The following is a 22,410-nucleotide window of genomic DNA, read 5'->3' as shown; positions in this document are numbered from 1 at the left end:
TCTACACAGACAGCTGCTGCTAAGATCTGACATGCACACTATACATATTCCAGTTTGTTTTCAATTCAAATCACCTTCATTAGGATCCCCTGGAGTGAATGCCTAATGAGGTCTGAGCATGTTGGGTACACTTCTGGAGAACATTTTTCAGTTTAATTTCACTCAACAGAACCTAACCCCTGCACTCCAAATCAGTCCCTGATGCCAAATGATGCTCAGGCAATAAAGCTGTTCAGGAGATTTGCATCAAAAATACAGTCCTGATCCAAACTAAAACACCAGTGGAGCCACATCACAAGCATTGCTGGCAGAACTGCTGCAATGGCCGTGCTCTGTCCCACGCTTTTGTCACTTCACTGCACACCAGAGCCACAATGCAAAGGCACAACAGCCTGACACATGGTTCTATTTCCAAACTGGTATACAAGGTCCTACTTTTAGGCATACTTCCTGAGGTGTAAAGCATCTACACTTCTCTAAACTGACATTTTGTATCTGAAGGTATGAGAATTCATTCTGCTTCATTTCAAGACACACTGATTCAGAACAGTTGGTGACCCACAATTGCCTTATTACCAAAACCGTGCGTTTGTGTTGATTTAAACATTGTTTTTACTGCTGGAAGAAATTTTTCTTGAAAGCAGTGCTTCAGCTCCATGGTATTTGTGTCACTGCATAATGAAGTTGCATAACATCACTGTGCATTGCCAAGATGCTGCAAGGAGGATTCAGACAGCAGTGCTCCCATGTAGCACTGGCACAGAGTTACAGGCGAGACTAGAGAAACCTTTAAGGCCTGGTTTACACCACTGTATTTACATTTTATATACTCTATGCATTTTATAATCACAGGTCTGTATCGTATGTGGACACACTGAAATTATAAAGTCAGGTACCAAAGTCCAGCCTTTCTGTTGCATGCACAGATTCTCTTCCTGAGCTGACACAAATCCTCAGCAAACATATTGTTGTCACAGGAACACTGTACCAGTAAAACCATGCCTACAGCTGTCTCCCCTGAGCTCTGGTTCCCCAGGCAGTGGCTCTTCTGCTGATACAACCTGTCAGAGTGGGGATGCACAGCCTGGGTAAAACAACCCAGTGACAGGGCAGCATCTGTAGTTATTAGCCAGGAAATTGCTTCATAGGGTTGATGTTTGAGTCGTGATCATTTGGTTTACACTTCAACTAAGGTAATTTTACAGACACATCAAAAGAGGTTTTTAACAGAAAATATACTGGGGAGCCTGGTTTAAACAACAGCTATCAAAACAAAACAAATTCTAGATTCAGCTACACCATTTTTTTAAAGCTCTGGCACTCTTCAGTAGCCCTTTGATTCAGTCTGTGGTACGATGAGGCACCGTGCATCACACATCAGTTGATGCTGATCTGTTGTGCTGTACAATGCTCTCATTGTGGGAACAAGGAATAAAGTTGGATTGTTTGCAGGATGTATCAGTCAGGAGGAAACAGAGCAACAAGCACACCAAAGCTTAGATACTCTTTTCAGCATAGCAAAAGACTCAGCTAACTCATCAAATTACATACCTTGGGATGGCAGGATTAAACACACTGTGTCCTAAGAGGCTGGAGGTTTTGCAGGCTCCATTCTGCAGTTCACTGAGAGAAAAGAAACATAAAACACCACAGCCATAAACTATTCTGAATTAGGAAAACAAACCCTCATGAAATTAGTTCCAGCCAACGGGACATGCACTACATAAACGCCAGAACTTTCTGCTTTCAGAAGTAAGCGACCAGTACACAGTTCCCATCTTTGACAAACCAGAGCTGCCAAAGCTCACACGCTGAGCGTGAGAGTCACACCACTGACAGCTCCCTCCTGCCACACCACAGCTTGCTTTGCACCTCGTGTGCTCACAGGGTCACAGCTGCTGCTCTGCATCCCTTGGAGACACAGAGCTACTGGGCACAGCACACAGCATGACTGCATGACCTGCAGAACTGCAATTTTTTGTTTGTTTTCACCTCCAAACATCACCTCTCTCATGCTTCCCCCTTTGAGTTATGATGAATGCACACAAAATGGTTAAAGGTATTTTTTCTAAAGTATTAACTTCCGTTAGACATGCTGCATTTACTATGTAATAAATGATAGGCATTGGGGATGAATTCTGTTTTGGTGTATTTTACATAATCTGCTTAAAGAGCATCCCTTAAAAGAAAGTAATTAATTTGTACTATTTTGCATATCATTCATATGCTATTGGTAAGAGCCCAGCAGACAACTAGCTGGATTCAATTTACTTGTGGCATAATATTTCACATAAACATAGTCTGAAGCCTTAATATAATTAGATAAATTCTACTGTTCTGACGTCGTCTCACACACCCTTTTACTAATACTGGATATTTTATGAAACTCCAGAGAAGACAATATAAGCTGCCAAGTGGAACTTCTTTGAGAGACTGGCTCATGTCCTGAAATTATAGATGCACAAACACAGCTGCATTTGTGCTATTTCTAAAATGCCAGAGGCAAAGCATTTAATATACATTTATACAGATATGAAACATCCCTCTGGGGATTTACTGCTTACACACATGGAAGAGAACAGTGGCAGCAGCAGATAAATAATGAAAAAGTCAATTACGCTTTAAAGAGCCTTTTAATTTTAAGAGTCCACAGTGATGTTAATAATATAGGGAAGGACATTTTCAAAGTATTTATCTTGACATTTACCCTTATGATGACTTGGTAATTTAAGCATGTCGTTGTGGAGAGGTAGAGCTTTAGCTTTCTAGAGAAAGAGAAATTTATATTCCAGTTATTTAGTTTTTAAAATTCTGCTCTTCTGTTTTGAGGCATTAACAGAGGCTTTTCTGAGTGTTTGTGTTATACCTCCTCTTTTCTGAGTTTTAAGCCATATAAAATAGAGAAAGAAACTGCTTTTTGTTGAAAACTGCTATTGAAACCATTTACCGTTGCAATTATATGTGTGATCAAGGCATTGTTTAAATAAACTTTGACTTTATGATTTTATTGCTATTCTTAGCACTTTAATCTGGAGCTCTTTGAGCTAGCCAGTATATTAACACAGATTAACACAGAATGAAAAGGCAATCATAGCTAGTAAGGCAGAAATAAGCCCTCCAAAAGTGTAATTTCAAACCAATAAAAGGCAGCAATCACAACAAAAGGGGCCTGAATGACTCCAGTATTTCCTTGATAATGGGATATGAATCCTTTTGCCTTACTGAGATGCGAGTTAAACTAATGGTGACTTTTCTCTCTCTGTGAGCTATTCTCATATGAAATGAACTGATGGGGCTCTTGTTGCAGTTTTAGGTAACAGCCACGATCTTGCAGCTCTCCTTACCTCCCTCTCTGCAGGCAGCCTGAGCTGCAGGAGCAGAGAAAATGCAATTCCTTGAAGTCCCTAGGTGACCGAGGCTGCCTTGATCTGCCACTGGCAGTTTCACACACCTGCCCTGACCACAAATGTAAACTGAGCACATGCACAGCTGGGTGAAGTGGTTCAAGGCTGCTGCTTCTCCTCCTGGTGCAGGAGAACGAGCCAGTGTGTGAGCGGCTTCCCTGCTGGGAACCTGGCACCCAGTGGTTGAAGGCAGGCAGTGCAGAGGACTGAGTGGGATTGGGCTGTGGAAAAGTGGAAGGGAAGCAAGACAAAGTAGCAGACTGAGAATGGTTAGGCAGAGTTTATAGGTTGTGTCACAGCAACATGGCAGACTGGGGTCTAGTGAGACTTTGTAATGAGTACAGAACATTAAACTGGTGAAATTAGCCTACAGCTGGTTTGTTTATACTTAGCATCACTTCAGCTCCAGAGCTGTCCTTGATGTCTCACTCTAAAGGCTAAACTGCCACCAGTCATCAAGGTGGCCTGAGGCCCCACAGATGTGCAGGAACTGCTCTCCTGCCAGCAATGCTTCCCAGTAACAGATCTCATCGACTTGCTACGGAAGGTAACTGCCTCTGCTGGAAGAAAGAAGCCGTGCAACTGAAGCAGGCACATTTGAGGCGTGCTGTCTTATGTACCTTGTCTCGCAGGACACATTTCTGGCAGCTGCTGTCGACCAGTTTACCAGTGAGCTCCAGCATGTTTGAACTTTCCCTTGCTGCCTTCCTCTCCGTATTTGCAGAGTTGCTTGCACAGAGAGGTGATCACCTCCAGCAGCCAAAAGGGAGAGCTGGGAGCCCATGCTGGTGCTGGCCTCTGCCTCCTTGTTCAGCTTCAGCATGACCACGTCATGCTGAGGGACACTGACATTCAAAAGGAGAGTGGGGAGGAAAAGCTTGTTTACTTTTTTGCTTTTATAAGAGCTATTAAATGTCTTGCTTTTGTTTGTGATGGCTTACTCCTCCTGTCTTGTCAGAGCTGACTCTTTTATGCCACTGGGGCTGCAAATACCTCATGGAAAATGTTTTGTTGCATGCTTTAATTTGCTTAACAAAACCAGATGCAGTTCCATTGATTCTTCTACAGAATTTTTTCCCAGGAGTTTTGTAAGCATCAATGAATGGTTGTTAAATCTGAATGAGACCTTGAATAAAGACAATGGTAAAAGCTTGGTATGATGCTTAGGACAAATACACTCAGCTGGAAAACACTCAGAAAGCTTCTTTTTGTCCCAGTGATGCTTTGCAGTTTGAACAGATTTTCATAATCTCATGAACAGTCTGAGCTGCCCATCAAATTTTATAGAGATTGTCTTGCAGCAGGGGACAAAGAAAATTACCTTAGATTAGCTGTTAATGTGCAATATGTTCTTTACAAGTGTTAGGCTGCTCACTTTCCAGTTTTAATACAGATTTACAGCAGTGTGAGGCTGCTCACTTTCCAGCTGTAATGCAGGCAACTGTCCACAGACTTCCAGAGCACACAGAGTATCTGTTGGCACGAGCCTTATGGATCACATCTGTCAGCAGTGGTCTTACCCTCCAATTTGCAGTCCCATTTGAAGAGTCTCAAGTATCAGCAATCCAAACTGAAAAGGCAGCTCAGCTGTTTCAGCTGAGAGGCCAGGGAGGAAGGAATACTGTCATCTGAAAGGTGATTGAAAACTGACACGGAAGAGTACAAACCCGAATGTTAACAATGTGGTTTGGCTCCATTTCTTAAAAAACCCTAACAATAAAAGCCTGTCAAGATGCTGAGTCCTTAGTGAGTAAAGATGGGGCCAAATAGGAAGGGTGATCATTCTATATTACATTAACTTTGTTGGGCCACTGCAAGAGGCAACAGAGTGGCAATGAACAGGGTGCACAGCCATGCAGAGCCAGGCCAGCACTGCTCATCATGCCCATAGTGTATCCCCAGTGCTTCTAGCCTATCCTCACTATCACATAGTTAATGGGTTTCACCAACATAAATAAATGTAGGAAACTGTAAGATGAAAAGAACCTGACTTGCCTAAGTCTGTTAAAGCAAGGATTACCTGTCAAGTGCAGTGATCAATTCAGAAACTTTCTCCAATTACACAGACCAATCAGTCTTTCTGAATTCCAGCAAAAAGTAACATGTCAAAATACTAATTATGGGTGACTGTTTGGAAATCCTGTTCTCCGAAGCGCTGCAGGGCTTAGCTACAGACTGGCTGGGACACAGAGCTTTCCTCTCTCACACAGTCTACATCCAGGCCCATGAACACACTTGACTTCATCTCTCTAATGCATTTTCTTGGAGCTAAATCCTGCATTTTTAATTTGGAAAAGGATAGGCAACTTTCTTACTAAAATTGCACCCACCCAGCAGGGAGCAGTTACAGAGCAGAGCCTTGCCTTGCAGCTGGAAGCCCTTAAAGAAGAGACCACTCCTCTGCTACACATGCTCCAGTGAATACAGGCTATGCTGTGGGGAAAAAACTAATACTTCTTCCCATCAAATCCTTAATATCCCAAGGACTTCTCTCCTAGGGACCCTTGAATGGATAAAGTAAGCTAGAACTGTTTGGTTCTTTCCCTGGAGTGTAAAAAAATTACAGTTCTCCAGGTAAGAATTGTAGGCAAGTTAATTTGGTATTTCTTGTTTTCACTTCTCAAGGAGGAAAAAAAATACTTACACTCCTTTAGGGAGAACCATTTGCAGATACCCTAGGCTGGCTCAACCAAGGGAGAGTCACATCAGTCAGTACTCCAGCTGTATTACCCAGGCCTGGGTGCAGGCAAACTTGCCAGCTGAGAGGCAGAATTTAATTTTCAGTCTCAACGACTAGACAATTTGGTTCATGAGATCCAACCCAATTCTTGCACATGGTGCTGTGACTCATCTGCAGGCTCAGACTCACAGCTGAGTCCCCTTGGGTGATACAGACATGAAATCATGGTAAAAAAAGGGCTGTGAGAAAACACATCTGGAGGTCATCCAAACCATCTCACTCCCCTAAGTGGGTTTCTTTTTTCAAACTCAGCCTCTGGCACAGCAGATTATTGAACTGGTGTTTCTCAAACCTTCCTGATAATCACACTGATCACAGGGCCAGCCTTCTTTACAGGATGCAGTCTCTCACTTCATCCCTGATAATTTCATTTTGGAGGCCTTGACCTTGAAGAAAGAGGAAGGAAAGAGGGAAAGAAGAAGGGAAGGAAGGAGGAGGGGAAGGAAGGGAGGGAAGAAGAAAATAAAAGAAAGAAAATATCAAACCAAATAAAGCATTTTACTAAGCATTTCTGTTGGCTTCAGCTGTTTCAAATTTGATATTAAACAAAGAGCATTTCAATTTTGATATTAAATCAAACCTGTCATTATTTCCCCATAATTATAAGGCTCCCAGAGTGAGGAAATGGCAGCAATAGGAGGTGGGCTGGACAACAAATTCAGTAGAATGCCAGCTGTTCTTGCTGCATCTTTGCTCTGATTATGTGACTCACAGGTAAATGTTCTCTTGCCACACAATCCCGTGGGATCTGGCAGTGACAGTTATCGACTCTCCCCACCCTACACCCTCCCATCCTTTGCATCTCTCCACCTACCTGGCTGACAAAGTTACTCAGTTATTCAGTCCTTAGCACAGGTGTGGTGGTTTGACCTCGGCAGGATGCCCAGTGCCCACCAAAGCCACTCTATGACCCCCTTCCTCAACTAGAGAGGGAAGAGAAAATGTAACAAAAGGCTCATGAATTAAAGACAGGGACAGATCACTCACATTACCATCGTGGGCAGAACAGCCTTGATTCAGAGAATTTAACTGAACTTATTACCAGTTAAAATCAGAGCTGGATAAGGAAAAAAAAATCCTAAAACACCTTCCCCCCACCCCTCCCTGCTACCTGGACTTAACTCCATTCTTGATTCACAATTACTTCTGTACAATAAATATTTTTTTTTCCTTCTTAGCCCACCATCACTGATAGGCTTGGCCAGTGGCAGGTCCATCTTGGAGCCAGTTGGCTCAGGCTCTGTTGGAGATGGGGGAAGTTTCGAACAACTTGCCAAAGAAGCCACCCCTGTAGCCTCCCACTGCAAGAACCTTGCCACAGAAACCTAATACACTAGGCATGGATCAAGCTGATTTTATTGAAGTCTTGTAAAGTCTTTGCTTCAGAAAGACTTTGAAAAAATGTGTCCCTCTCCCCAGTTAGATATGGCATTTCAGAAGTGTTGCTGCTTAGAAAAATTCTGCTTACCTCTTAGAAAAAGTTAGCCTTATTGGTTTGGAAGCAAGACAAGCAGGCAGATTATAAGAGGTCAATGACGCAAGGACAAGTATATCCTGTGAACAATACCTGTTTCCTTCAGGCATACTTCCTCGGATTGGAACACAGTGCTGTTTTTTTCACAGTGCCTTCATTCTGTTTATCCTTTCACAACCTCCACACTTACTACTGATGTTAATAAATGCCCATACTTACTACTGCAGGATGTTATATATTATACAGAGTTCCATTACCTTCTTGGCACTCATGACAAAACTGACCTACCTTGATTCATCTAAAGACTGAAGCAGGGTCAAGAGAATGTGATTCTGGTTTCCTAGCTTTTAAACCCCACCTCTAACCACTACCCCATGCTTTTTCCCCAGTGGGGTGCTATTGCACCCACTAGCTGCAAACCTTTCATTCCAGAAACCAAAAATTACTATCCTTCCCTTCAGTTTCTGTTCTATCCTAGTATGTAGCATGGAATCTGTTCCTCTACAAAAGTAAACCCTGTTCCCTGTCAGGCTTCTGAAGCCCAGTGGAAGAAGCGTTTAAATGTTGGCATTTTTCACTGTGCAATATCCTGCTTACAAACCAAGGGAGATGGAAATAAGGATGGGGTGTGACAGAGGCAGTGATGGGGAAAGACCATAGATTAGTGATGCCCCGGATCCAGATGTGCTGGCAGCCACACAAGGCAAAGAGAAGACGTTCTCTCTTAGAAAGAGGACTTATTTAAATCCCTTTAAAAGTGAAAGACAGCTTGCAAAGGCAACGGTCCGTATCGCTGCGGTAGTGCCACGCTAGATCCTTCACTTCCCGTTCCCGCAGGCTGAAAGCAGCGCGTTTACAGCAAATTTCCGAAGCAGTTTTGCACTGAGAGCAGAAAACGCCCCGGGTGGAGAGGCAGGGGCAGCACCACACACAGAGGGCTTCCCTGTGCCAGTGCCGGTCCCTGTCCCGGTCCCGGTCCGCGCCCCGCCCCGCTGACGGGCCCGTGATGGCGGCGGGCGGGGCGCGGCGGCGCTGTGGCGCCAAGATGGCGGCGCTGCGGGACGGCGACTTCGCGGCGCTGCAGATCCTGCTGAAGGTGAGCGGGGCCGGGCCGCGGGGCGCGGGGCCGCCGCTGCCGGGCCGGGCTGAGCGCCCCGCTTTGCTCCCGCCAGGCGCCGTCCAAGGACGCCGTGCGGCAGCTGTGCCAGGAGTGCTTCTCCAGCGCGCCCGCCGCGCTCGGCCCGCTGGCGCAGCGCGCCTGCCCCGGGCTCGCCGTCAGCGCCGAGGAAGCGGAGCAGGTAGGGCCGGGCGGGGAACGAGCAGGGAACGAGCGGGGCCGGGCCGGGCCGGGAACGAGCGGGGCCGGGCCGGGCCGGGCCGGGAGCGAGCGGGGCCGGGCCGGGCCGGGCCGGGAGCGAGCGGGGCCGGGCCGGGCCGGGCCGGGAGCGAGCGGGGCCGGGCCGGGCCGGGAGCGAGCGGAGCCGGGCCGGGAGCGAGCGGGGCCGGGCCGGGCCGGGAGCGAGCGGAGCCGGGCCGGGAGCGAGCGGGGCCGGGCCGGGCCGGGCCGGGAGCGAGCGGGGCCGGGTCGGGAGCGAGCGGGGCCGGGTCGGGAGCGAGCGGGGCCGGGTCGGGAGCGAGCGGGGCCGGGTCGGGAGCGAGCGGGGCCGGGCCGGGAGCGAGCGGGGCCGGGCCGGGAGCGAGCGGGGCCGGGCCGGGAGCGAGCGGGGCCGGGCCGGGAGCGAGCGGGGCCGGGCCGGGAGCGAGCGGGGCCGGGCCGGGAGCGAGCGGGGCCGGGCCGGGAGCGAGCGGGGCCGGGCGGCGCCGGCACGGGGGTGGCAGCCTCGGGAGGGTGCGGGGCTCCGCGGCCGCTGCTTCAAGGACCCGAGCCCGCGGCAGAAAGGAACGGGCTGAGGCTGCGAACCGGGGCGCGCTGGGGAGCTCAGCCCCCCGTCCTGCTAAGGCTGTCCAGTGTGAGTCTCGCAGCATAACCTTTGTCTCCTGGCTAAGAAGGCCCGTCCTATACTGTATGTGATCCTTTTCAACCCAGCCCCTTCTCTTGCCTCCTGACAGCTGGTGTCTGCTTTGCACAAGCTCACCAGGCACGTGGTGTACCGCGGCTTGACCAGCGCAGAAGACATCCTCTGTCTCTTCCCAGAAAACTTCCACCAAAATCTGAAAAACCTCCTGACCAAGATAATCTTGGAGAATATGTAAGTGCTATCCACCTGCCATTTGCTTTCAGCTGAAGATTTAAAGCCTGTGTACGTGGTTTGATATGTGAATAGTTGACAACATGAGTCTTGTTTCTTTAAATGGCCAAGGAAACACAGCCATGGGCACACAGAGTTTTCTCATGACTTCTGAAATGGATGTGGGCCACATTCCCGATGCAAAGCCCCTTTTATTTTAACAGCTGTGTGGTGAAAAAATGCTACTGTTGATGATAAAACTTAGAAAGCTGGATTTCAGCTCTAGAAGGTCTGGCTAGTATCCGGATATCCATCCACTTGTCACCATGGCTCAGGTGAAGCAGCACTGTGTGTGATAGAGCATACATGAGGTGGTGGCAGAGGAGGGCAGTTCTGCTTGCACATCTCAGTGCTTGGAGCCCATTGCTTTGATAAAACTAGGGAGGAAGGTGTGGGCTTTAAACGAGCTGTCCTTCCAGAAGAACCCATAGCTGGTCACCAGTTTGCCTGCCATTACCAACCAGTCCCAGGCTTTCCATGGCACTCAGTAGCACAGGCAGTCTCTGTCTCCTGTTTACTGCTGCTGCCCTTTCTGTCAGGGATAAGCCATGCTAAATGCTTACCTCTTTTTTTTTTTTTTTTTTTTTCCTCAAAGCACTATTGATACTGTTTTCTCAATTTTTTCACAGCTCTGCTTGGAGGAATGAAGCACAAGCCAGTCAGAGTAAGTAGTAATCTCAGGAATGAGATTGTCTGCTAGGAAATAATGGATTACCTTAATATTGTATTTATGAAGTATCTGACATGCATTGCAGAGGGAGCGAGGCAGTGGTCCAAGGCAGACATTCCAACAGATTGATCTGTGTTAACATAAAAAAGTGAATGGTTTCCTGCCCCTCCCACGCCACCAGCAATCAGTCTTTGCAAATTAACATACAAAGCTTAACAGATGTATTTTGTGTTGTTGCAAATGCTGCCAAGTGCTGGCCCTAACAGACTGTGAACTGGAATTTGTTCCAACAGCACGAGCAAGGCAGCCAGTTGTGCACTGCCCCCTGGAGCTCTGTGCAAGGAAGCAGCAGGAGCAGGGAGAGAGAGCCTTTCCCCAGACAGAAAAAAAATTCAGTTCGACAATAAAGCACAGAGAGGAAGCGACTTGAGTGTCTGTAGTCAGTAGGAAGGCTGGCAATCAACCCCTGAGGAAGACACTAAGCATCTTATAATAGGCAGAATCCAGACAGGCTGCAATTGTCTACTGAGACGGCAATTTCCTTAGCAGCTGAGTTAGACCAATCTTTCTTTCCTTGGCTGGGCCCAAGAGGTCTCCAGCTGAGCTATTTGTGTCAGTATTGCACCTGTTAAATGGTTTCTGTTAGGCTGCATGTAATTAGGATGATATTTGAAATATTTTTAAAGCATGTGAAGATTGCAGTTTGTCAATATATTTGCTGTTCTGCAGGATGCTTTGGTTGGGGAACTTGAAATAACATGTTTTATATTGCTAGATTTTACGAGCTTTCATGAGGGCTTTCTTACCAGTTTCAGAGCAGAGTAATAAGCATGCAGGTGCCAGAGCAACTCATGATGAAACACTAGTTGAGTGTAGCAGGCAGCAAGGCAGGGCATAAAGATGTGGAGAAGACATCTTACTGCTCTCCTTCTCCCATCTGCTTTGGGAATTTACCTCTGCTTCTTGCACTGAACTATCATTGCATGTAATGATGGGAGAACCCTTTTTGCCCTTCCAGAGTCATGAGAGGTCTTCAGAGCCTGGCTTATTCCAGAGTAAAATGATGGGAAACCACATAGTAGGAACTAAACTTGTATGCTTCCCAGGGCCAGAAGTGGAAAGGTCTGTGCATGGTGGTAGTCAGCTTGCAGGGTCCGGTATCATCGTGTGCTGCTGAGCTTAACAGACATTTTTTTAATCCCCCAGTCTCCCTGCCTCGGCTAGTAGACATGGACTGGAGGGTGGACATCAAGACATCTTCAGACAGCATTGTAAGAATGGCAGTCCCTACCTGCCTGCTGCAGTTAAAGGTAATGGCAGTGGCTGTGAAGGACTGAAATAATGAACACCTGACTTGCCAGGGACAACCAGTTCAGAGAGGCATCTGATGCTTGTCTCGTGCCTGGTGGGCCATTAGACTTTCTCAGAGATGATACCTGAAATGCCACAGAGCATGGAAGTGGTTTCTCTGATGAAAGCTCTCTTGCACAGAAGTTTTGTGTGCATGAAGATGTGAGAAAGTCACCATGTTTGTTCCTATTCACTATTGTTTTCTACAAAAAAAAAGAAGATAAATCATGAAGCCACAATCCTAAGCATTCCATCAGCAAGTTTAGCTGACTTCATTAGTTGGGAAATTACTTGAGATTACTAATAACTTCCTTCACGGGCCACATCTATCATTTGGGGAGTATACCTAACTTACTGCTTGTGTTCTGCAGAGTTTTGGATCCCCCCAACTAATAAAAATCAGATGAGTGGGATTCAGAGGAGGAATTAAAATCTAATTTTTGTGTGTGGGGTGGGGTTAATGTGGTATCTGTGTGGTATCTACTGAGATGCTTTTGCCACAGCTTCCTGCCACAGCTATCTTCAAAATATCCCAATACTCATGGCAGTGGGTGCTTACTTGCACTCTTGTCAATGGGAGTGCACTTCACTAGTGAGGCACAGCTTAGAAAATGTGCCATGGTTCTTCAGGATGGAGCTGGATTCCAAATTCAGACCATTTTGTTTAATCTATGTATTAACTGATGACTTTTGTAGTGGCTCTGGAAAAACGCATAAATGAATTTTTCATTCAACTAACCATCTGCATTCCTACTTTAAGATTCAGGAAGATGCTGCCTTATGTGGAAATAACCCTGTTGTTTCTGCACTGACTGTGGAACTGAGCAAAGAAACTCTGGACACTATGTTAGAAGGTCTGGGAAGGATTCGGGACCAACTTTCTGCTGTTGCAAACAAATGAATGTGCAAGGCCACGGATTCCAGCAGCAAAGGGAAGTATTCTCTACCTACAGCTGTCAGAAGTTGCAGCCTAGTGTAACATGTTGTCTATTTCAGCAAAAAAAAACCTAAAGACGTTTCTTTCTTGAATTAATGAGATAGCTTTTGAAAAGCTAACACTCAAATACTCATTTGGTTGGATGCCAAAAAATGGTTTCCTATTATGTTGTTGAACAAAAGCTGTTGACTGTTTCAGAAGAGGATTTCAGGGCTCAGAGCCTGGCTTAATCACAAGGGTCATAACTGGAAACAGCAAATAGCTGCAGCCAATGAAGCAAGTTCTATCTCTGTCCTGAAATGAGACTCTGAAAGGCTCAAGCTGGGCAATGGGCTGCCTTCCAACAAAAGGAGGGTGCTTCTCTCAGGGATGTGCATGTACTGAGGTGCCCGCTGGATGTTCCACTCTCTCCCTCTCAATGAAGCACGCAGATTGTTATTACAGGATGATGTGCTGAAATAGGGCAGTTATGCTACAACACATTCCCTTCTGATCAGCTTCATAGCACCATTTGCAAAATTACTGTTCTGAACATCTTTAGCAGAACTAATTTCCTCCTTCTGTTTGAAAAGAAAAAAAGGAGTTCAGGTAATTCACGTTTGGGACTCGGGGCTTTGTCTTTGATGCACAAAAACCAAACTGGGAGAATAAAGAATTGAAGGCTGTTTTCTGCGCTGTAGGAAACCCCTCTGTGTCAATATGTGCCTATATGTCTTCAGAGTGTTCTGTTGTTTGTGTAAATCTTCATTTAATTAAAGAATGAACTCCTAATTGATTTTGTGAATCCTTTTCAGTCTGAAAAAGATGTTGTCCTTGGTTACCTCAGCCTCTTTGTGATGGTGCCAAATTTCTAGGCTGGTTTAATGGATGTTCATGTTTATTGCTGAAGAAGGGTCTTGTATTTCCTATTCAAATTGATTAATGTTTAAAACTTCCTTCTCTTCATTGTAATACAGTTTCAGGGCACCTTTTTCCATGGCTATCACCTCTGTATAATATTAGAGGTGATTACCCTGACCTAGAAGTTTATAAATATATGTGCATTGTGAGTGTGGAGGAGTTAAACGCATAAAATCACCACAATTCAGATTCTTCTTTTTGATGAGCTTCCGTAGAAGTCTGTATCCAAATGTATTTATGACAAAATCCAGTCTTCCCTACAATACTGGGCTGTCCTTCAAGACACAAAATATTGTTTGTTGTGTTTAGAAACAGAAAATCATTTAAGAAGTGTGCATAAACCACAAGAACTTTGTTAATTAATTCTACATATCTCCCCAAAGTTCAGGCTAGAGTATAAGTGTAAGTGAAGGCTGTGCCCTTAAAAGATAATGGTGAAATGCAGCTCATGCATCAAGATGAACCGTGTCAAGTTCCTTGTTAATGTCTTGAGAAAGATTATAATGCTTAGTATGATATCAAGGCAAACTGGTACATTTCATGTATAATAGGGACATCTCAATGGAGGAGATGGATATTTACAAATATGTTCTGTAAGATTCAAGCTTAAAAGAATCTCTAACAGAGTACTTCAGTTTTTGTTGTCTTTGCAGCCTAGCCTAAAAAATAATAAAAACCAATAGTTTGTACAGTAGTGTTTTAGAAGGTAAGAATCACTGAGGAGGTAAATAATTCAGGATGAAGTACTGTAGTGTTAGAGGAGCTGAGGAAGTCAAAACACAGAGGAAATCCTTGAGGTAAATACTGAAGTTATAGTCAAAATGTAGGGTCCAATGCAATGAAGAACTGTTATTCTCATGTAAAACAATTACACAGCTATAGAATAGTTGTAAGATTTTTTTAAAATTGAAAAGGCTTTTCTGGTGGTGGAGTGGAGCTTTCTGCAGATAGCTAAAAGTTGCTTGTGGAGTCTTAACAAAAAGGAGTGTGCCCACTAAACCAGAGACACGCCAAACATCTGGTGACTTCAAGGGCTAGATGTCAAGTCATTCTGCAAGACAACACTGGTATTTTCTAGCCAAATATTTAGGATGCTGTGAGAGCTTGCCTTCAAATCTTTGCCTAAATTGTTAGGTATTTTATTGTGGACTCTTACCTCCTCAGCCAGAAGAGCTGAGACTGATCAGAAAAAGGTATATAAAACAAAGGAGGCTGAGTAGGACTATCATTACCCAGACAGCAGGAGAACTTCACATAAAAGTCCTTTTTATGGAGACTGCTGCACAGGAAGGGAATAAATTGCCTGCTACTGCAGGCAATCATATGTGATCTTCTTCATAAAATTACTGCTCTCTTAAAATGAGTTAGATTTTCATCCGCCCTTCACATATTGTTGCTATTTGGTAGGGCTAGCCTAAAAGATGATGTATTCATCTCTTCTCTGTTACCAGTTTGTTACTGTGCCAACACAGTCCTCTTTTGCTTACTTCTTTCTTGCCTTTCCATTTTTCCATCCTATTTAAGCAGTAAAGTCCCTCTCCACTTTTGATGACTAAGCCTTGTAAGCTCTAAATTCCGTGCCTTTCAGAATTGCAGTGGCCATTCTTCACTTAACTGTTTGCATCTCCCTTGAATGGGGTCATCACCACAAATGTTTCTGGAGGACTGTCCAAGTACTTTAGTAGAATGAACTGTCATAGTATGTGAATCACCTGAATGAACTCCTGCCAGGAAACCATGAGCCTTCATTGTGAAGTGGAGCTTAAAAGCTCCATCCTCATTCCAGTGTCTGAGAAATAGAAAACTCATTTTCTACATGTGTACTTGGTAATGGTGATAATTCAGTTACAGTAAGCAAAACAGTGATAAATTTATCTGTAAAACACAGTATGCAAGTTAAATTCAAATTGGAATTTCAACAATCAGACATTGTGTTGAATCTGTGTCAAAGTGTTGAAAAAGCATTACAAACATTAAAGCCTACTTTGTATTATTCAAAATGAGACAAACAATGCTACCTTTTATTGCAATAAAATGTGTGCTTTAGGGTGTTCAGACTAAAAATTGTGCAGATGTGATTGAGAGCAAGAAAAGCTTAGAAAGAAAATGCCTTTAAGATTCCTAGCTTCTACTTCAACTACTGATCTTTAAACACTGGTTTAAAACAGTAGAAGACCTTCTAAGACTCATGATGGTTTGGTGAAGATATAATAATTACTCTATACTTAAGTTTTGAGTTTAATACATGAAATTTATATATTCAAGGCCTTCTGAAACTAACATCTATACAAAGTTTTTGCTTTGTTTATAACTGAAGTCTTACTGTTTGACTTTGAACAAGTTATTTTGTTACTAGTATTGCAGTTTAGCATTGTTTCGACCTAAGTCAAAAATGTTAGTTTATATTTTTTTGCTATCTAATTTTCACTGGATATAATAAAGTTTCTTTGACAATATAGATGGGGCCACCTGCCCAGATCAGGATTGAAGAAGGCATTTTGGGATCAAGGGATTGATCTGGGAAGGTTCTCTTGTTAAATGAACATCTCTCTTAAAAACCACAACAGTCCAGCTTAATCTTAGTGTTTGGTACTAGGAACAACATACCTAGTGGTGTGATTTCCTCAGCTGTTTTATAACTGTGGTTATTCTGAGTCATAATAACCCCTACAAAAGTAGCAGTTTAATATATTTGCCACTCTTTTTTATATACCCTTAAAAGATCACACTGGGCTGTAGAGTGGCAGCACTTGAAGTTGAGGAATACCACCTCCCCAGATCCTTTTCTAACATTTTGACCCCTTTGTCAGAAACTTTAGTCCATGACACAGTAATTACACAAACTCTCATGTATTTTTTCCTCCATCTGCACAAATGGTGTGCAGGTAGTTGCTGATTTTTTGCTCTGTTTTTAATGTAAGAGATTAATAATGCTCGTGACGCTAGGGCCTGCCTTATTAACTGACTTCTCCAAGGTATAACTTGGTTAAGATTATGTACTTTAGTCTCCAGTATCACTGCACCAGCACAGCCCTGTATCATTACAATGCAAGACACTGGTTTACCCTCCCATCAGTATGTGCTCATCCTGCCCAGCGTTTCCATCTGCTCTCATGATTCACATTCATCTGGCCCCTGCTTGAAGGCAGCTGCACTAGCACCACCAATTAAACCTCACAAACTACAGCAGGGACACATTTGTGGGAAGGCTGATGAGAATGTGTTAAAGGTCTTGAGTTTTTCAGTTACACTCAAAAAAATCATAGGTATGCACTAGAAACCTCACTGTAAGGATCAGTGGCCAAACAGCCCTTGCCTTTCTAAGCACATAAGAATCTGATTGTTGCTGCTTGATGCTTTATAAACCTCTCTTCTGGACTTATTAGTGCCTGTGAGTTTTGCCACTGACAATGCTGCTGCTGAAGTACCCATAAAATACATGACAAAAATACCAACACAGCACACCCACCCTGTGACAATTTGCTGGTGTATTTTACTGAGTATCACAGGAAGAAGAGGGACCATGACAGGGTCAGAGCTCACAAGCTCCCTAAGCCTGTAACATGGCCTTCAGGAGACAGAATCATGGAATATCCCAAGTTGGAAGTGACCCAAAAGGGTCATGGAGTCCAGCTTCTGACCCTGCACAGGACAGCTCCAACAATCCGGCTATGAGCTTGACAGTGGTCCAAACACTCCTTCAACTCTGTGCGTGACCACTTCCCTGAGGAGCCTGTTCCAGTGCCCAACAACTCTCTGGACAAAGAGCTTTTTCCAAATAACCAGGCTAAACTTAACAGAGAACAAGAAAATGAGCCTAGATTTACAGTCCTCCTACTTTGCTAAAACACTCAAGCCTAAATGGCACTGAGAGAATTTGACATAAATTAACCACTTAGCTGAGTATTTCCAACCTTCCAAACTGGTACTGCTGTCCCAGCTCGGCTCAGAACAGCACCTGACCGTCTCAGTGTGAATGACAGCAGAGTGAGAATCAAAGGCTGCCACAACAAAAGAAATATTCCTGAAAGCGCACATTCATTTTCTCCAGGAGATGGCGAGCTCGGTCTCCCGTTTCTCTTGCCTCCTCAGTTTCTCGGCAGGACACAGCGGTCTGGGCTCTCAGAATCCGGGAGCACATCAATGGCTGCTGGAGTCCAAAGAGCACCAGAATGGAAGGGGTATTATTCACTGCTCAGCAACAGGTCTCCCACATGCTCCCACAGTTGCAGGTTGAGGCAGCTGAGCACATTTTAGGGGAAGTTGGCAGAGATGGAAGTAGCAGACAGTTCTCTGGACTGTGCCAGTCATTTTAAACATCAATAAGGAGGAACTCTCCCTTCTTTTTGCCAGCTTGAATGCACAGTCCTCCAGGGAGAGCTTAGGCACTTACAAGGGTAAGAACAATGTTGCATTTAAAGGAATGAGGACAACTTTGAATGTTTCCAAACTGGCCTCTCTCAGACAATGTGAGTTTTGCATAGATTTGTCTTTAAATAGTGGTGAGCACCACGCTGTAAAAATCAAGTCTGGAGAAGGAAATAAGATGGGGGGGAGGGAGAGTTCCTTCTTTCCCAAGCACGTTAGAAAACAATTTAGTGCAAGAAGCACAATGGCATCATGTCCAATGTATATACAAATTCTCTTGTTACTTTTTCACTCGTTTGTGCTGTTGCTGTTAATACAAGGCCGGGGATGAAAGCATTCCCTCCCCTGGCTGACCTTTCTGCACCCCCTCCTCCCAGAAGGCATCATCTTGCCACTCGGGAAGGGAAGTGCTAATGCACACTAGCAACACTGACACACCACACTGCGCTGTCAAATATGCAAAGTAAACATACAGAAGAGAGGCAGTGAAATAGTACCCTGCTTTCATCCTCACTCTCTTCTAGTCACTGTTCTTGTAAAGGCTGCTTTGGAACAATAGTAGGTACGGCTTTTTTCCCCCCCTCTAAGGAAGACACAATTTGTCATGTTGACAGCATCTCTTTATGCTGATGAGATAGTGAGGGTTGAGTGCCAACTAGCAGCAGAAATATAATAGCATCCATCAGAGCTGTTAGCTGGAGTTGGCCAGTACTTTTGTTTGTAATTTAAAGGGCTATAACTCAGCCTTGTAAATAACATGCAGGAGGAACTCTACACTGAAAATCTGGGCCTTGCAGTGGGCCCTTATTTTCTTTGGGAAAAAAAAAAATCAGGTTTGCTTTGACATTCTGCACTGCGCTGAAGTGATAAGAAACCTGGATGAGATGACTGCAGCATACCAATGCTTTGCACTGACAGGGCTAACTGGAAATACTGATTTCTTTACAGCTGTATCAGTGAGTGTAGGTCCAGGGTGTTCAAACACACTTTCTGTATCAGTAAGTCTTGAGGCAAACGGCATCTTCACTTCCAAACAAATCACTGTACAAGTCAGCAAGGCTCCCCAGGTTGTATCTCTACTCCACACAGTGGCAGGGCTCAACCCACAGAAAGCTCCCTGCAGATCTACGACCAGAATCAGTAAGTTACCCACTGTCTGAAGTATTCTGGTTCCTTAGTGCAGGGTGGCATTTAGGCATTGGGGCCTCATTCCCAAGCCTGTTTCTGCATTTATCTTATTTTCATACCTACATAGAGGCATGATCCCTACTTTTAAATGTTTTCTTTTTTTCAATCCACTAGTGTCAGCCAGTATTATTCCACATTCTATTAAGCCAGAACAGTAGAAAGTCTAGAAAGTTTGAACTGGATCTCAACAGATAATTGATAGGTTTTTGTGTCTGATGACAAATAAATAATTAGAAGATCAGACTGAAATCAAAGAAACAACAAGCATGTCTTTACTGTACTCCGTAACTGAAAGTTAAGATAATTGCCTTTAGAAACTACTGTTTTTCCTCTCTGAAAAGAACAGCATTAGATGTACTTGGCCATCTGCATCTCAGGATGTTTTCTTTTTCTTGGGCACAGATGGTAAACTTCAAACATCACTATCACTCCCATCTACCACATAAGCCCTGTAAGCAATCTTATTTACAATTTCTTGCCATTGCTTTCCAGTGACCTCATTTCTCCCTTTGGTGCTGTCTTGGAAGTTCTGGCTAATATTAAAGACACTGAAATAGACACTTCCACCACTCCCTTGTGGGTGTGGTAACATAGTTTTCAATAAAGCAAAGATCTTTTAAACAAAATGAAAGCTGGCCATATTTTCCCCTTGTCCTTAGGCAAGTAAAAAATAAAACCCCTTTCCTGTGCTTTCAAAACAATAAAATAAAACAGCTAAGCAAGAAATCTAATCAAGGTGAACCTTCATTCCACCTTGTGGTTTACACATCACTTCTCCAGACTGCAGACTGTCTGAGGCAGAGACCTTTTCTTCACAGCCCTGTACAGGAGACTGACTCTGCCACTGGTACTCCATCAGTAACACCAAGGATTCTGTCCTGTGGTGTTAATGCACTACCAAAATACTGTAGTTATTTCAGGATCAGATATCCAGTTGCCTGACACACCAGTGGTTTTATCTTTTCCTAGATAAATAAGGCTGATCTATGCAGTTTAATGGGTGGATTGTGTCACCACTGTCACCTCACAGAGAAATGGTCCAATTTTCAGAGGTGTGGAATACTACTTTGGAACTTCAGATACATCTGATACACTTCTGATAACCCTCCCTCTAAGCCTATCTAATCTGCAGTGTCAGAGGGGATCTCAGTACAGTTTTTCCCAAAAGAAGCAATTGTCATGGTATTTTTGCTTAAAATTTCTTCTTCCTCTACAATTCCATTTCCTTATATCATTCTGTATCATACACACTGTCATTCTCCACTCCACAGTGGATTACACTCTGGCACTGTAAGAACAGCATCCTATTTCAAAAATTCAGTAATAAATGAAAAGCACCAAAATTAAAAAAATAAATTACACAGACTGTCCTTTGTTGAAATGGTGAAGAGAGCCATGAAGCCTTCTAGTAACTGAAAATGAACTTGACTTTCAGGTGATGAAATTCAATTAATTGGTATTTCTCTAGAGAGGGGAAAAAAATCTTTGGGGACAATCTCTGCATACAAAATCAACACACTGGTCATTAATCATATTTATTCTTAAGTACAGACAGCCTACTCGCATCAGCAGTGCTCTGGGGAAGAAGTACCCTCTAGCATAGGGCTGTTCTAACAGCAGGCACTGCTGCAACTCTGGAGCACAGCCTGATTTTGCTGAGAGCTCTGCATGCCCTATAAGAAATCAAACTTTTCACAGCTCCTTGGCTGCAGAAACAAACGGGGCAGCTGCAGCTCTCCAGGCTCAACAGCATGTCCAACCCTGGCTAGTGGGACTGAGTTTGGCTTTTACAGCAGACCTGGAGCCTTGCTGTCAGCTCTGGGACCACAATAAATCTCAAACAGGCAGCCTGGGTGGGGGTGAGAGTGAGGCCTGGGAACGCAGACTTCTGAGCCGAGTGCTTGTCTCTGCACTGTCTCTGAATATCTCACTTTACCCCTGACTTCTGCCTAGCAGGTAAAAAGCTACGTTACACCTATTGTGGTGCTGACAGAATAACTAACTGATGCACTTGGTATTAAGCCTCTTGCAGTGTGTAGGTAAAGGAAAACCTACACGTGTACTGAGCATTCTGCCAAGACAAAGACGTCAATACTGGAGTATTGTTCCCTACGACAGAGAAGGCTGAAATGATTTTCTGCTGCCTACAAAGAAAAGAGTGTTTTGAAGAATTTCTCTCTCTCTCTCTCAAGTTCCTCAGGATTACAGTACCATATGCCTTTGAAAATACAATGGGGTTCAACTCCTGGACCTAAATCACTATCACAACTGCTCTTCAAAGGAATTGCATCCTGCTGGGCTTTATAGCTGATTGCAACACTTCACCTCTCCCTGACCCACTTTAACAGGGTGCCCTTCTACCTCATTCATGTGAAAGGCTTCAGAAGGAAACTGTGAATAAAGGCCACAGTGAAAGACCAGCCCATCTGTTTGTTTTTTTAGACCAGCCCATTGCTTTGTCTCAATTTTAGACCTTCCATGTAAATCGGCAACTATCCAGACAATTTCCCTGTGTACCCCCCTTTCCTTTTTCCACCTCTCCAGTAGCATCTTATCCAGCAGCATCTTGTCTCTCATGTAGCTGTGAGTGGGCAGATGAATGGGCACAGGAAGTAAGTTCCATGTATTTAAAGTCCCTGCTGTATGAAGCTCATGTTCATACAGAGTGGGGAAGGGACTGAACCAAGCCTGGATGATTCTGATCGATTCACTGACATTACTTCCATTTTCACATCTAAGGTCCCTTTTGCCTAGGGTGTTTTGGTCTTTTATTTTTGTTTTAAATGCTGGTTTCCAGGCATTTACTATATGACTTGGTACAGAATAAATGCACCCTGGGAGACAGTACAGCCTCAGCAGGCCTTTAGGAGGTCTGCAGAGCCTGCAGATACCACGGGTGTCTCATGGGTGGAGGGATGACATATTACTCAAACAAACCTGAGATGAAGCAGATTAAAAGAACAGTGAAGGGGCCTTCAGCCATCCTAACTGAAACAGAAATACAGATTTATTGTTTCTTCTGAAATCAACCAGGGACTTCATCATTGCTATTTATTGCCTTATTAACTCGCTTTTATTATAGCATTTATGATATTTGGACATTCCACACCTGACAGAGAAATGTCTGCAA

The 22,410-nt window shown here is 44.2% G+C and overlaps 2 protein-coding genes across 2 annotated transcripts in view; one reads left to right on the top strand and one right to left on the bottom strand.

Moving 5' to 3' along the window:
* The window catches only part of PRR5L (proline rich 5 like), a 61,098-nt gene extending 52,479 nt beyond the window's left edge, over positions 1–8,619 (bottom strand). Inside the window, exon 1 of the mRNA XM_085580200.1 lies at positions 1,552–8,619. The gene's annotated coding sequence lies outside the window, so the exon portion shown is untranslated. The remainder of the gene's footprint in view (positions 1–1,551) is intronic.
* Positions 8,620–8,646: 27 nt separating this feature from the next.
* Positions 8,647–13,595, top strand: COMMD9 (COMM domain containing 9). Its single transcript, XM_077784231.2, has 6 exons — positions 8,647–8,714; positions 8,791–8,916; positions 9,689–9,828; positions 10,497–10,531; positions 11,744–11,847; positions 12,648–13,595. The coding sequence occupies exons 1-6, from the start codon at positions 8,664–8,666 to the stop codon at positions 12,786–12,788; spliced, it is 597 nt and encodes a 198-aa protein (XP_077640357.1). The 5' UTR covers positions 8,647–8,663; the 3' UTR covers positions 12,789–13,595.
* Positions 13,596–22,410: the final 8,815 nt, after the last annotated feature.

This window comes from Lonchura striata, chromosome 5 (assembly GCF_050655825.1).
Source record: "Lonchura striata isolate lonStrDom1 chromosome 5, ASM5065582v1, whole genome shotgun sequence".
In the NCBI taxonomy this organism is placed as follows: domain Eukaryota; kingdom Metazoa; phylum Chordata; class Aves; order Passeriformes; family Estrildidae; genus Lonchura; species Lonchura striata.
The sequence above is the reverse complement of the archived record's forward strand: the minus strand, read 5'-3'. Positions and strand labels throughout refer to the sequence as shown.